The sequence below is a fragment of the Lissotriton helveticus genome, chromosome 7 (genome assembly GCF_964261635.1).
Source record: "Lissotriton helveticus chromosome 7, aLisHel1.1, whole genome shotgun sequence".
NCBI classification, from domain to species: domain Eukaryota; kingdom Metazoa; phylum Chordata; class Amphibia; order Caudata; family Salamandridae; genus Lissotriton; species Lissotriton helveticus.
Genome location: NC_136068.1, coordinates 527,792,377 through 527,808,757, shown reverse-complemented (window position 1 = coordinate 527,808,757; position 16,381 = coordinate 527,792,377). Strand labels below are relative to the sequence as shown.

At 41.5% G+C, this 16,381-nt stretch overlaps 1 protein-coding gene across 2 annotated transcripts in view; it reads left to right on the top strand.

Moving 5' to 3' along the window:
* The window catches only part of LOC144768711 (serine protease 27-like), a 244,491-nt gene that overhangs the window by 141,669 nt on the left and 86,441 nt on the right, over positions 1-16,381 (top strand). The window contains exon 1 of one of the 2 annotated variants that reach the window (XM_078652582.1): positions 15,510-15,672. The exons of the other annotated variant lie outside the window; for it this stretch is intronic. Within the exon in view, the coding sequence (XP_078508708.1) occupies positions 15,638-15,672 (35 nt within the window). The 5' untranslated portion in view covers positions 15,510-15,637. Of the gene's footprint in view, positions 1-15,509; positions 15,673-16,381 lie in introns of those variants that run through there. 2 annotated transcript variants of the gene reach the window in all.

The following is a 16,381-nucleotide window of genomic DNA, read 5'->3' as shown; positions in this document are numbered from 1 at the left end:
CTATTATTATAATATGTACTATGTTAAAATATTATATATTTATTGTATTTATTAAAAAAAATATTTTTGTAAGTTATAGAATTGATTATTTTTGTATGTATTCCATTTTTTGTAAACATTTCAAAGTTTGTTTTTTATTGGAAGTTATTTTAGATTTGTAATATATTTTCTATTTAATTTGTTTTAGTTCATATTATATTTGTTGGAGTGTTAAATTATAATATGTTATATTCAGTGTTTAACACTTAGAAAGAATTATTTTGCATCGGAACGTAAATCTGTAATGCAATCACTTTAGTATCCAACATTTTTACCTAATGAGTTAGCTTGGAGTGGGGCTAGGAAATGTCACTATTAAGGGGCAGAATACGATGCCGTGCGGAATTGCTCCAAGCGGGATTTGGATTCAGCGAATCCAGTTTGAAACCTATGTTTCCGACACATTTCCGAAAACCGATTGCGATGAAAGGAAACCGTTCGGGCAGTCCAAATCGGTTTCGAACGGGATTTCGACATCCCAAGCCGTTCAGAGCCGAATTGTAAAGCTTTATGGACATGGTTTCCGAACTGGCGATTACGATGACCTATTCAGACAGCTGTTCTGAATCAGTTTGTCTTATATGAAACGGCTGTCAGAATCTGACTTTGGGGGCCCGTAACAGGGCCTCCTTCACGCTGAGGCCTTGAGTTGGCGCTTTTGGAGGTACCCATGGGACCCCTCTTTACCACCATGCACAGCGTGGCAGGCACCATGGGATGCCCATCACAGGGTGCATGGTTTTCCCCAACAACCCTGTTTTTCAAAGGGAGCCCGTGTTCTCGTTCAGAACACAGGCTTCCACTGAAGTCAACGGGAGTCCAACCGAACAATGTACGGAAGCATCGTATTCGCTCGCTCGGACTCGCAGAACCCAAACCGGTCAGAAAAGATTCCGAAACCGATTTGGTCAAAAGAGTTTTCTGACAACATTGTGATAGGCCCCTTAGTATCCAAAACTCTATAAATGGCTTAGATTGGAGTGGGAAGAATAAGGTCCTTTTTAAAACTCTGGCAGTCCCCCTGCAGGTCCGCCACCACTCCTTCCGCCGGAGCACCTCGATGGTTATGGTGGACACACCCACCAGATTACAAGTGTAATCTAGGTTGGGTTGGCGGTGCTGCGGCGGTCTCATGGCAGTGGTCTTACATCCTCATATGAGAGCCTAACATGCAGACCGCCGCTGTGAGAGTGTGGACTGCATGTTCCTGCATGGTTTGGCATGCATCATGTAATGTATGCTATACCGTGCAAGAACGGGAGTGAAATTCCAGGGAGGCACAACATGTGCCCCCCTGCATTCACCCCAGGCCCAGGACGAGCAGGATTCCCTGTTAGGGCACCCTTAGTTGCCTCTCTGCCACATTTTTCATGGCAGGCTCACCACCTTGAAATGGACGGTGGACAGGTGACTCATAATATGCTCAGCGGCGCCACCAGCATATTAGTGCTCCTGACTGCTGTGCCACCACCGCAGGATTCAGGGTCCCCAGCGGACGTAGCAGTACTGTGGCGGTCAGATTGCCACAATCCTAATACGGTGGGTGGGCTCGCAGTTTGACAGTGGTTGGTCCTATGAATCGATGTACTCATAAGGCCCTAAATGTCACCCATTTGGAATAGTAAATATCACCCCTTTAGTGTCCAAAACCTTCCCTGAAATTTGGTTAGATTAAAGTGGGAATAGTAAATATGCCCACATTAGTGTCCAACATCTTCCCAAAATTCGTTTTTATTGGAGTGGGAATAGTGAAGGTGACCAATTAAGTGTCCTTCGCTGAGCCCCAAATTGGTTTAGATTGGAGTGGGAATAGTAAATGTTACCACTTTAGTGTCCAACACCTTCCCCAACTTGGTTTATACTGAAGTGGGAATAGTAAATGTGACCTCTTTAGTGTCCAAGATCTACCCATAAATGGCTCAGAATGGAGAGGTGGCAATATCACCCCTTTAGTGTCCAAAACATTGCCCTACGTGGCTTAGATTAGAGTGGGAACAGTAAATGTCACCTCTTTAGTGGCCAGACCCTTCACCTAAATGCCTTAGAATGGAGTGAAAATGTCATTATTCAAACATCTTAGTGACTTCAAATGTTACCAATATGACCTGCTTCCACTTGAAGGTTAGAATGGAGGTAACGGTGTGTTATTGCCTCTATAAACTAAGTTTGCGTGGACAGCAAGTGCCATGATGCCTAGAAAAGACATGAGGCATTCTGAGGAATCATGGGGGAGTTATAGGCGGAGCCTGCACGCCGTTCGGCGTGCATAATTCTTTTGTGATGTGGTTGCAGATGTTGGTACTTTGGGAGAGACTGTTTGTCTCTCATTTGGATTTTGCAGCTGTTATTTGGAAAAGCTGTCTTTTGGAAAGATAAAGACTGTATTTGAAGCATGTGCAAGAAGCGCTGCCCTCCCAGATCGAAGTGAACTGGGGTTTATAAATGAAGACAGTATATGTGTTCTTATTTCCCTCAGTTTCTTTCAAACTTATTCCTTATCAGCTGACTGGAAAAAGTTGTATTCTTTGGAGCTGCATAGTTGAACTAAAGGTCATGTGAGTTGAAAAAAAAGACATAAATGATTTATTTCCGTCATTTGTATTCTTTGGAGCTATGGAGATGTACTAAAGGTCGTCTCAGTTAAAAAAAAAAAACGAAATTCTTCCTTTCTGTTTGAGTGTACTTGTTATCCTGGGGAACATGAACAAATAAAAAAAAGGCAAAGCAGAAATCTGCTCTTTTATTAAAGCTGTTAAGATGGGAAAACTTTGGTTCTCTGCAGACTCTTACATTCTGTGCTTGAAGTAAAACAACTGAGCTCCCATTTATGTCCTTTTGAATATTTTTGCATCTGAAACAAATGCAATAAGAATGAATTAAAAGTCAAGTAAAAGACTGAACTAGTGATGAACCAATGAATACTATATCAATGGTGGTAACATTGATTGTGTAATTCTTTTCTTTTACAAGCTTTACATAAGGGTATGTATGATGACATTTTGCCATTATCTTGATGAGTTGTTGTGGACCATGTAGTTATGGGCTTGCAGGCTTATTTATGTTTGTATCCACATGTTGAAACAGGGAATCAAAAGCTTGGTAATCACAAGCATGAAGATTAAGCTGAGGTTGCAAAGGCGATTCCTCTATTAAGTCTCAGGTAAATCTGATACACTTTAGTGAGAATTTATGAGAGCAGGTGTTCTTTCATTTGCTATTCTTATTTTATTTCCTTTCCAGGCTGTTTTCCTTATCCCTGCTGTTCCCTTCATCATACCCTTTCCCTCAGTTGATCACCGTAAAACTCTGTGCCTTTCCTAGTATTCAGAATTGGAGATATCAAGAGTTGGACCATATTGTTTGTTGCTCTGTTCCCGAGGAGTTTTCTTGTGCCATTGTGAGTCCTTGAGAGAGAATAGTAAATATCACAACTTTAGTGTCTATCACCTACCCCTAAATTGTTTAGATTAGAGTGGGACAAGTAATGTCACCCCATTAGTGGCCAAAACCTTTCCCTAAATGGGTTTGATGGAGAGGGAATAGTAAATATAACTCAGTGTTAAATTCATCCTTCCCTTACATGGCTTAGAGTGGAGTGGGAATAGTAAATGTCACCTCTTTAGTGTCTAATATCTACCCCTAAATGACTATGATTGGAGGAGTACCAGTAAATGTCACCCCTTCAGTGTCAAACACCTGTTGGATTGGAGTGTGAATAGTAAATAAAACTTAGTGTGAAAATCATCCGTTCTATGTATGGCCAACTTTGTAGTGGGAAAGTAAATATCACAACTTTAATGTCCAACACCTACCAGTAAATGTTATAGATTGGAGTGTGAATAGTAAAATATCACCCCTGTAGAGTTAATTGGTTTCTCCTAAATGGCTTAGGTTTGAGTCTGAATAGTAAGTGTCACAATTTTTGTAAACAAAACCTTCCTCTAAATGGCTTAGATTGAAGAGTGAATAGTAAATGTCATTCCTTTTGTGTGCAACACCTTCCCCTATGTGGGTTAGATTGGAGTGGCAATAGAAAATGCCACTTTTTCGTGTCCAAAACTCTCCCCTCAATGGGTTAGATTGGAGTGGGAGTAGTAAATGTGACTACTTTAGTGCGTAACATCTTCCCATAAATGCTTTAGACGGGAGTGGGAATAGCAATTGTTTTCTGCTTAATACACAGCATAACCCCCAATATGGTTTCAATAATATTGGGAGTAGTAAATGTAACTATATTAGTGTATATCATGTTGAATGTAATATGTTATCTTATACTTTTATTGATGGATATTAAACTGTAATAATTGCTTTTTTCATATACATCATTAGCATTGACTATTTTATTAGCATAGTGAATAACACTTTTTTAGTTTTATATTTTTCTCTGACAATTATGTTGTTATTTAATGTATATGTTTAATTTTTTTATACACTTGCATATTGTGAAACATAAAAAAATATTGGTAATTGTTTAACAACTTTTTTAATAGTTTTTCCACAAACATACCATTTTAAATAAATTTTTATGAAATTGTTTTACATATTAGTGTTTCTCACATTATTCGAAAACTGAAAACATGTTTATATGTTTTAACATTATTTTACATATTGATACTTGACTTTTTTTTAAACAGAAAACATATCATATAATGTTTCACATTGTATTTTGCAACTTTTTTCCACACAATGGCACATTTTTGTTAAACCATATACATGTGTATACTTTTGAAAGTGTAGTATAAATAGTACGATATGAAATTATTTAAAAACGGTATGGTCCTTTTTTATATTTTACATTTTCATAATATATTTATTGATTTTTTTTAAACATATTTTATAACATTGCAACATATTTATTTTATTTCAGTTAAAGTTTTGTTGTCTATAGAAAGGAATACGTCTTTTTATTTTATTTTCATTTAGTAGCTTTCATTATGCTAAGTCTACTTTTGTGATTTTTCATCAGATGTTGTGGTAGCGAGTCAAAGTTGCCTGCTGCTGATCATTGAACAAGGAAAGACCTTAAAATGTAAAAGGTTTTTAGGGGTAGTGGGGTTGTAGTTAGAGTTAGTTAGAGCGAGTTATAGTGTTACTTTTGAGTTTGAGGGTTAGGTAGTTGTAGTGTGTGTTTTATTGTTTATTTGCATTGTGTGTTGAGCCTGTTTAGAGTTTGGTGGTAGTGTAGTGTTATTTTAGATGTTGTAATGTTATACTTTGGCTTTATTACATTTGTAATATTATTTTTTTTTGTATTTGAACATAGTGGTTTCTGTGTGTGGAATGCTATGGTTTTTTACAGTATTATAAGTATTCTCATGGACTTGTAGTTTTTACATTTAGATTTTTTAAGGAAATTAATAGATTTTTTCGTAAAAAACAATAATTTTGTTTTTAGTTTCCTTTGATCTTTGGAGCTTCCTGAAGCATTTTGGTTTTTTTGGAGCAGGTTAGGGTTTCTTATGACTTTGGATTACTTCAATAATTTTCCTTGGACTTTTTAATTTTTTCATTGTTGGGGCTCTTTTGAAATACAACTTATCTTTTTTGGTATTATTATATTGTGGGATTGTGGCTATGGATGGAGATCTACAGCTAGAGAATTGTAACTTTATTGTTTTATATGTTGGTGGGAAATGTAATATTGTACTAGCTATGTGCATTTGCTGTAGTTGTACTGTAATATTTTACATTACTATGGGCCCGATTACGATGCCATCCAGAAAGGTTCGGAACGGCATCTGATTCAGTCGAATCCGATTCAGAACCCAGCTTTCCAAACGACTACGACACATTTCCCAACAACCAATTATGATGGCTGGAAAATGTTTAAACTGTCTGACTCGGCCTCGAAAGACATTGGGAGTAACCAAGTCATTTGGAGCCAAATTGTAGTGGTGTACAGACCACGTTTCCAGCCGAGCAATTAGGATGTCAGCTTCAGACAACCTTTCCGATTCGGTTGTGCCAACATGGATCGACTGTTGGAATCTGACTTTGGAGGCCCATAGCATGCCCCCTACACCCGCGGCCCTCTAAATCGGGCCTGTGGGGGTACCCATGGGTCCCCTCTTCTCATGCATTCACAATGTGGCAGGCATCATGGGGTGCCTGCCACAGGGTGCAAGCTTTTCCCCACCCACCCCTTTTATCCATGGAAGACTGTGGTCTCATTTGTAATACAGGCTCCCATTGAAGTCAGTGCGAGTGTGACCTAAAGAAGTCCAGAAGCATCGTAATCGTTCAGTTGGACTTGCAGAACCCGAGTCGTTCAGAAAGCATTCTGGAACCGATTTGGTTAAACTGCTTTCCGGACGACATCGTAATGGGGCCCTATGTGTTGTATTTACTTGGTTTTACATTGTGTTTTTTGACTGATATATAAAAATATATTGTTTAATATTTATTTTAAAATCCTTAAGTTGTGGTGATGCATACCTTTGTTAGGGTTCGTTCGTTACTTTATAGGTATCTAGCTGTTTTATAATAGGGACTTTGCTATTGTTTCTAAGTGGTATACTCCTTTGTTGTTCATAAAGATTCTAACTTTACATTGTAGCGTGTTGTCCATTCTACTGGTTTGCTTACTTACTTTAGGTTTAATTTGGGTTACGGGTTGCTCTGTTCTTAGTTGTTGGTAGCTTTCTTCTTTTTGTAGGGCTTCTATTACTTTGTGGAGTGTAGGTTGTTTTTCCCTAGTGTGGCTTAAAAGGTGTGCCATCCTTCTACTGTGTTGTTGATTTTAGCTTCTCAAGTTATGGTGCTGTCATAGACAATCCACCATGATATTTGGCATTTGATTTGGCGTCTGTGTCCTGAGCGGGGAAATCTGCCAACCCAAGGTTCTTCAAAGTAGTCCATTAGGGAACTTCATTTATGTTTGTTTTGTTGGTAAAATTAGTTTTCTAAAAGTAAGTGATAGTGCTTAGCTACTTCTGTTACAATGACATAGGCTAGTGATATCAGTTATTGTTTTCAAAGGCAAACTTGCTATCTGTTGCATTTTCTTCAGTTAGGGGCCAATTACGAGTGTGGTGGTCCAAATGCGCACCCGGCTCATCCGTTTCCTCAGGGACACTGCAGCACTGGTGGTCTACCGCTGGCCTTATTACAAGTTGTGCTATCTGAAACATTGTTCGCAGGCACAGCTCTCCTCCCCCTGGGACCTCGGTGGTCTGCAATGTTGGCGTTGCATCCTCTGTCACCATCAGTGATGTGGTGTACCTACCGAGCCTATTACGACTAGACAGTCATACTGACAGTCTCCCTGTGGCAATTACCCTATGGTGATAGACCACCCGGGACCCGTGCCAAAAAACACCTCAACAGTGACCATTGGATGCATTTAAAGACTACAAGGTTGATGTGCTTTTTTCTAATGGACACACCTGCAAATCACTCTAAAACACACCCCTTCCCCGACCAGGATCCTCTGCTTCTCAACTGCAGCCCGCAAGGCAGGTTCTGCCATTTTGTGCATTTTGAGGTAAGGCAGCCATTTTTTCATCTTCCCATTTAGCACTCTCCACCACCTGTTGTTTCAGTGTTGCTCATTTTTACCTGTATTACTTGTTTGTTTATCCTTTCATGTAGTTACTCACATTTTCATTTTTTTATCATGCCTGGCCAAATAAAATCCATGGTTCACTGAGGCTCAGTTGACAGTCATGATGGATGAAATCATTATAGCAGAGCCCAAACCTTTTGGTTCCCAAGTCCAGCACACTTCTCTCAGTAGGAAACATGAAAGTTGGGATAGGATAGTCAACAGAGTGAATTCTCCTGGTACCAATCTGCTCATACGGAAAAACACTGGGGGGGGGGTGGACTGATCTCAGGTTGAGGGTGCATAGCCGGTACAACAAACACCACCTGGAGGCTAAAAAGACTGGCGGTGGCCCTCCCAGTATCACATTGCAATTCTTTCCTTGGGAGGAGAAGGTCTTGGCCATTCTGCAATGTTAGAGCTTGACAGGAATATCCGAGGGAGGGGACTCTGGCAAGTTACACTTCAATAGCTGTCACAATTTCACAATGCCTTTTTTGTTTTCAACTCTGCTGTGCTTCCCTTATCTACTTTCCTAACATGCAGTACTCAAAATGTCTGAGATGTTGCTTTGTCTGTGTCAATGTGTATTGTTGCATATAAGAGCACAAGTATCCAACTTCAGGGCATGCCACATGTTGGAATGGAGTCTGTAACAGGATTACCATAAAATATAATTCCAGGACCCATGATATGTGTTCAAATTTAAATGTATGGTCCATCCCAAATTCATGTTGTCAACAGGTGTTGTGCACTTACCGTTTATCAAGCATTTGTAAAGTGAGATTGAAGTGAATACAACTACTATGAGGCCTTGTGACTGGAGCTCTACACAAGATGCTAGACTCCTTTTGCTCCTTCCTAGTTGTCTGTTATGTTACAACTGATGTTCACTATTTATGCCGCTTAACATTTGTCAAGTGTTGGTAAAGTGAGTTTGAAGTGAGTACAACTATCATGAGGCTCTGTGACTGGAACTCTAACTAAGATGCTAGACTCCATTTGCCACTTTTCACTTGTCTGCCATGTCACAACTGATCTTCACTCATCATGGACTGTGCAATGCACAGAAAATGATCTACTCAGACATATGTCTGAATACTTTGCCTGATGGTGTCCTGGTCTCATCAACTGAAACAATTAATGGCATGAGTACACACTAGCAACTGTGAAACCCTTACATATGTAAGCCATGAAGGAAAGTCAGCTGATTATCAGTGGCAGGTGACCCCTTAACCCTGCCCTCCTCACATGATGAACAATGCTATATATACAACCAAACTGTGTATTTGCCAGTATTTTACACAACTAGGCCTTGGAAAGGGCAAACACACATGTTACGACTATACTGTGTTGGTTTAAATGTTTTGAAGATGTCATTTCTATCCCTAAAGCCAAAGTGCCACATATCTGCATATCCAATTAGGAGATGAAATCTACTACATGTATTGAATGTCTTCAAATGTCTAGTAACCAATTTCGCCTCCACAGAAATAGATGACAGAACACATCTCTATCTATTTTGTTTCATTCTAACTCCCTATTTACTTTGACACAAGCAATGTGGCTGTTGATATCACCAATAACAATGTTCTCTATGTTTTAATTGGTTGATCAGCCATAGCACATGCACAGAGGTTGAACATTGAACAGAGTTCTGCACCTCAGGATGAAGCCCTCAGTGAGGACAACGCTTCTGAAGATGTGGACATGGATAATGGTCCTCGCCCATCTGGTCAGCCTGTGCAGATGGCAACAGCGAGGCTCACTGTGCCTACACCACCTCCCACCACAGCTGCAACAACACAGCCAACCACTGCACCCACAACCTGTGTAACTAGTACAGTCAGTTCCATCCTGTGAGCCCGAATCCAGAATTCTGAGGAGGCTAGCCACATCCCAGTCACTGTGGAACCCGGACCTAGTGGGAGGTGCAGTCTGTGCCAAGGGCACAGGCAGTGGAGCTAGTGTTTGCTCATGGCACGGTGACTGTGGCCTGCAGGGTAAGTCAACTGGGGCCATGAACACCCAGACTACCATCACCCAACTCCTGTGTGTCTATCAGGACTTCCAAAGTATAATGGGCCAGGTACTGACAGAAATCTGGGAAATGAAGAGGCTGTGGAGAGACGGATACCAGGTAGTTGTTGGCACCCACACCAAGGTGGCCTGCATCAACACCAACATGGCCTTCTTGGTTAGGTTGCTGCAGGACATGAACTCCACCCTCTGCAGGGCTTTATGTGTTCTAAGTCTATCCAGGCCATCAACATCTGCCGCAGCTACTGTATAGGAGTCCCAGTCCGAGAAAAGCACTCCTACATGTGCCCCTGTCTCAGCAGCAGCAGATCTGCCTCTGCCAAAAAGAGGCAACGTCCACTCAAGAATCCAGGAGGTGTGGATGGCAAGACCACTGCCAGTAAGAAACCTTGCCCCTAATGCCCTCCTGTATGTAGTACAAATGTGCTTTGTAGACTAATCTTGGCCACTTTTCTACATATGATGGGAGTAGTATGTTGGACTTTGGACTCCAGACAATTTTGACTCTACTTTAATTATTACATCCACTGTGACTGAATACTTCACTTTTGCTTTTCATTGTGGTATTTTCAAAGGTAATTTGTGAAAATGCAGCATGACATGGTGAACACAGTCCTCTGTGTGCTCATTAATTTTAAAGGTATCCAGGGTGCCTTCCATCATGGTGTGTAACTCCCTTACACCCTGGGACATGTAGTTCATTTCCCAATTATTCACCCTTCAGTGGGTTCTGCATTTTCACAATAGTAAAAGACGCAGTGATGAACCCTCCTGTGGCCTCGAAGTGAAACGCTGCCTTTATAATTCAAAGTGCTGCTGTGCCATCTGCAGAAACAAAGCATTCCATCTCCCGAGGTCTCACATATTCCTTGAGTGGTGCAATCTTCCATGGCTGGAACCGCCAGCATTTATTGTTCCCAAAACATGCCCTGAATTGAAGACACACTCCCCAGCAGCCAGGTTCAAACCTTTTTGTTGCAGATGAAGGCAGATTTTCACCTCGATTTTTCAGTCCTGCTACCAACGCGTTTCAAAGCTTCTGGCTTCTTCTTTAAAGTAGGCCTGGGCGGTAAATTCCGTTCCACTCGCGGAATTTGCGCAATTTGGGTAATTTCACATTCCGCAGAGAACCCGGAATTGAAGCATTCTGCTATCCGTGGTTTCATGGAATTTTTTGCTTGTTCGTGCTCTCAAAATGCGTGTTCGCGAGATATATCTCCCCGAGCACGCAAACAGCGTTCGCTAATAGGAATAAAGCATCGCAAACGTGCGAACAAGCAATTTCGTGTGTTTGCTGAACTTTTGCTTGTTTGCGGAGATTTATTACTGATTCGCGGAGCTTTGCGTAGCGCGACTACGCAAATTCTGCCCACCCCATATTTTTTGTAAATTTCTTGATGTTCTCCTTGTTCACTTCTTTAAAAACACGTCACCAAATCATTATATCCTGTTGTAATTCTCACATATAACAATGTGAATTTACTAGCATGTGAAATTTGCAATGTCATAATCTAGGTACTTCTGGAAGCATGGGTATATTGTATGTAAACAGAAACATGGCAAATAAGACCTGAGTTAGTTATTCTGTGTCACTGATCACATAATCACTAACAGACTTTCACAACATTGAAGGAGGGAATACATCTTACAATATCCTTAACTATAGGTAACAATAAATTAGGTCTACATCATCAGCTCAAACCATATTGCTTACCTCACAAAAGGATTCCTACATCAAATAAACAAATAAACAGGCACATGTAAGCACAACGGTGTCTGACTACGGGGTCATTTAAATCCAGTGTTGCTTGCAATTGCTGGAATATCACAAACAAATGTCAGTGATGTGCCACAAGCACTTTGGTTTGCAATAAGGCGGCTTATCAACAGCTACATAAAGTTCATTCACAATGAGGAATTAGCCAATGTGAAGGCAGAATAGCATGAATTGGGCCCAACACAACATTGTGTTGGATAACATGATGGTACACATGTTGCATTAGGACCAACACACCACAAGGAACCAGTCCAATGGAAGCCATGTAACATCTATCTTATCAAGCTGTCTTGGTACCAACTTTGTACACCCAAACTATGTAGCAGACACTCTCTGGACCAATCCATGTCCACTTTGTACGTCTGAACAGCATCATGTACCTGTAAATGTCAGAGCTCTGAAATGTACGAATGAAGATGCCATGGTGAAGGAATCTAAAACAGACCAACACATAGAGGGATTAGCTAAGAAACCATACAAATGGCACAAATCACATTGTCAACTCCTGGAGAACACAGCCCTGGACAACATGTACAGCTGAAAAAAGCTACACTTACAAAACAAACACTTTTTCTCAGAATTTGCCAGACCCATATATTCCTAGTATGTAGCATTAACATCATCCTCACAACAGCACTACAGGAGTTGCAATAATAGTCAGCGTCACCTCATCTCACACCATACTTACAATCAGGAGTAGTATTTTTGGATGAGATCTTGACAAAAGTCCATTCTGTCCTCTTCACAACTATCATCATCATCATTTGGTATTTCAGGTTCCTCACCCAGTGCCTCTTCATGGCCTGCATCTTCTACGATGTTAGGGATGTTCTGTCACAGGGCAATGTTGTGAAGCATGCAGCAGGCCACAGTGATCTTACACACCTTCGTGGGGGAGTAGAGGATAGCTCCCCCAGTCTTGTCCAGACATCTGAATCTGACTTTCAAGGGCTCAAAAGCCCACTCCACTGGCTACCATGTTCTTCCACGGACCCACGGAAGCTGACTTCCCCTGGTATTGTAGGATTCCTCGGCAGTGTCAACAACCATGGACAGTTGGTATATGCTGAGTCTTCTAGATGGAAGACCAACATAAATGCAACTATAAGTTACAAACTTTCAGATTATACTACCTGTCATTACCCACACAAAAGTAGAACTGACCCACTTACCTACAAGACAGGCCCTCTCTGGTGCTAGTTGTGACATCAGCTGGGGTATGGTGCTGTTCCGCAGTGTGATGGAATTATGTGCAGATCCTGGGAACTGGGCACAGGCATTAGAGCTGTACAAACCCGGTAAGCAGATAACTTGCTGGGTTGATAGAATGGAAGTGCTTCCTGTTGTGGTATACTTGTTCACTGGCTTGTGGTGGTTCAAATGCAACGTGGGTGCCATCAATGGCTCCAATCACATGTGGGATGTGATCAAAGCATAGAAATCTGTCTTCACAGTGGCTAAATCCTCACGTTTGGGCAACTGGATGTTACTGTCCACATGTCTCAACAGTGCAGCTAGCACCTGTTAGAGTACCTGACTGAACATAGGTTGTGACATTCCACCTGAAAAGCAACAGGGTACCTATGTGACAAGTAACACAAAATGTATATTGGTCACAGTGTGCTGAGTAACATATATGAAGAGTAAGACAAAAGTCATCTTTCTGAACACTGATACTTCATGAAGCATTACACATTTCACATAATCATTTTCAAGTGTTCAACATTCCACCAGTCATACCCAAGTTGGCCTCCACAGGTCTATAAAAGAACTGTGCTCATCATCAAATCAAAAATAGTAAATTGGCACTATAGTGAGGGTATCACTACATTTCAAATGAAAGACTGCCAACCACGGTGTACAGTGTACTGCATACATTTTGCCTATGTTCACAGTAATGCACAACACAGATGATGTTTTGTAGTGAACATGACACGGGAAAGGAGTTTTTCAAAAGTAAGCATAATATGCTCATTTCTAGTGGTGGTGACACACTTAACTGTAGCCAGTAATATTTTCCCAACCGCTAACATGGCAGATGCCTGACCTCGCTAATAGGAAAATTCTAACGTTCACTACCACCGGAAGTTGACTGCCCGGTGGGCGCTTGCATAAACAGCAGACACAGCCATAGGCTAACGTTGGTGATAGTGAAGGTCGCAGTCAATGGATGTGTGCACCGATGCTGATGACCACATATGTGGCATACATGTACGTCGCGGTTTGAAAAATAGCTTACTTGCTTCCTGACACTACTGTTGTCAACACTTCCTCCATTTTAGATGCTATTGCCACCTCTGGAGAAATTATGGCATGCCATGCTGGTGGGAAGCTGGATACCCTTGTAGATGAGTAACTTCTCCAGTATGGTCAGGTCCATGGCTTACCAGAGGAACACGTAATAAACTCTAATAACTTTGTAACTCTATTTAACTGCTTCCCTTCAATTCCCATAGGCTACAATGTGCCTCAGAGTGTCAGAGTATGAGCATTATTTTGATTGCATGTGTTGTGTGGTGCCCACATAGGACAGATATATAATAGATTAGGGGCTCTGCACTTTGTGGAGTGAAGAGCACAAGAACACAATGGTAATGTGTGATAAGGGTGATTTCTACTGGTGTGACATGCATATATCTATGCAGGGCTCAAGCTCATAGTAGCTACAATGATTTCTCCAATCACATCATGATATATGTGCATAGTTATGTATAGGCTTTATTTAATGAGCCATGTCTGTATACTTGAATAAGCATTTGAAGATGATTTTAGCCATGTGTACCATCCCACAGAACACTTAGCCCTCGTCAGGCTTTGTAAAGCAGTTATCTGGAAGGTAGATATAACTCACGACCCCCTTCAGAGTGCCAAACAACTATATGCTCACATATCAGAATGGCAGATTATTTACTTTTCTCTATTGAATTGGTGGAAATGTGTGGTTCATGTTGGATCAGTAGGTACAGCCTGCAGAGAGCAAGTCCTGACACTGAGCTGTGGGAAGTCTGCTCCATGGCCCAGTCCGGCCTGAGTTACTGGGGAAAGAGAAGTGATACACAGAGTAATGTCCCTGTAGACCTGCTGATCCATGGATGTTCCCAGAAATAGTTATTTATCCCACTAGTAGCCCTGATATCTGTAACATGGATTATACAAGGAATGGTGACTGAAGTGACCTCCTGATCTAAAACTTCTTTCCATTGACCCACAGTGTCCATGTATGTCTTCCACTAGTGACAGTCCCCTCTCCCACACAGGTTTGTTGCCTCTTTTCCAATAGTGTTGCTTCCACTGTACAGGTGTATTGCACATCTGAGATATGAACAGTGTAGATAATGAATTTCTTCAGGTTGGATTTTGAAATGTGAACCATCTTCTTGGTTACCTTATTTCCTATCACACAATACATGCAATTTTATATTGAATGTCATTCCTGTTACAGTGCCACATATGGCAAAATAAATATATTCTGACATACTATGATATCCCAATAAGTAGTCCACATGGACACATATCCCCCAGAGATGTAGCTCTCAGTGACACACATACTAGCCCTTATATTGTGACCTTAGTCTTAGGATGTTGTTTATGCTATGGCACTCGCCTCTATGGACCATATGCATCAATGCAATGGGCCTGCCAGTGAAGGTGTCTGGATGGTCATGCACAGGTAGTTTTACTCTTCAGAAGGTCCAAATGGTGTGGTTTTGCTGTGTGTCATGGTATCTCACATCACATTCCATGTAGGATTGGCCTGCCCTACATGATATTAGTGGGCTGCCTCAGTCGATGCAGGTCATGACCAGGGTTGAGTTTAGTCATCAGATGGCTATAAAAGTGTGCATCAATGCTTTAATTATGCTTAGCATGTGACATTGACACATGTATTATAGTGATTCTAGATAAATGCTTCTGCTAGATGTCAACAAAGTATGTATCAACCCTACAGTTATCCTCATACTTCCAGGTACAATCTGTTTGCACATTCATTGCATCCATACAGGTCAACGCCCATCAGAAGAAGGCCATTTGGAGAGCCATCACCTGGAAGCTATGGACCCTTGGGGTCTTCAACTGGCACAGCATCCACTGCAGAAAGAGGTGGTAGGACCTGCCACACTCTAGCTGGAAAATAGTGGAGGTCCAGCTACAGTGAGTCCCCCAACCTATAAGGGGCATGCGCAGGACCCTGATCCTCCTGATGACTGGCATGCTGGCGGTGGCCTACCCGGAGCTCGATGGGCAGTTTGGGGCCCAACAGCAGCTACATGGGGTGAGTCCTGGACTAAAAGTCATACAGGTTATATTGCAAACTTTGAGTGTTACAGCCAGGCATTTCACTAGCCATATAGGTGGTGGCCCATGTGCCACAAACATGATGAGTCATTGTTAGTGTAGGTCTGGTAGTAGGTGCTTGCTATTATGCTGTGCCTATTGTTTTTTGGACCTGGAGCACAGCAGAGTCCTGTCCACATTCAGTGTTCTCCTTTTTGCGTAGACACCTGTCTGAGTAAATGAGTAGTCATCTAACTTATCTTCCTTGTGTGAGGAGAGATGTTCTCTCACTGCTGTCTCTCATGTGATGGTGGCCCTATTACATTTGACATGAAATAGAGTTCACAGAACATGCAGTGACTGTACAATAGTTCCCATTGGTAAGTACTGGTCATACACAGAAATTAGAGTGCAAACAACACTGATGCCATCAGCATTAGTGCCTGCATGTTGACCAGTGTGCATTGGCCAGTTGATGATTCATCTGCAATAGTGTTTTAAAACATTAAATCACTGATTGGTGACACACATAAGGGAGTGATATTTAGAACTGTAGGGATCATATGTGAGTGTCAACTCTCATCCTTACAAGGCAATCTGAGTGTGCAAAAGCAAAGAATGGGGTGATGTGCTTGCACATTGGGACTCTAGTGATCCCTTGTCCGCATGGCATAGCTAATGAGGGACACCCAAAACCTTCAAAGGTG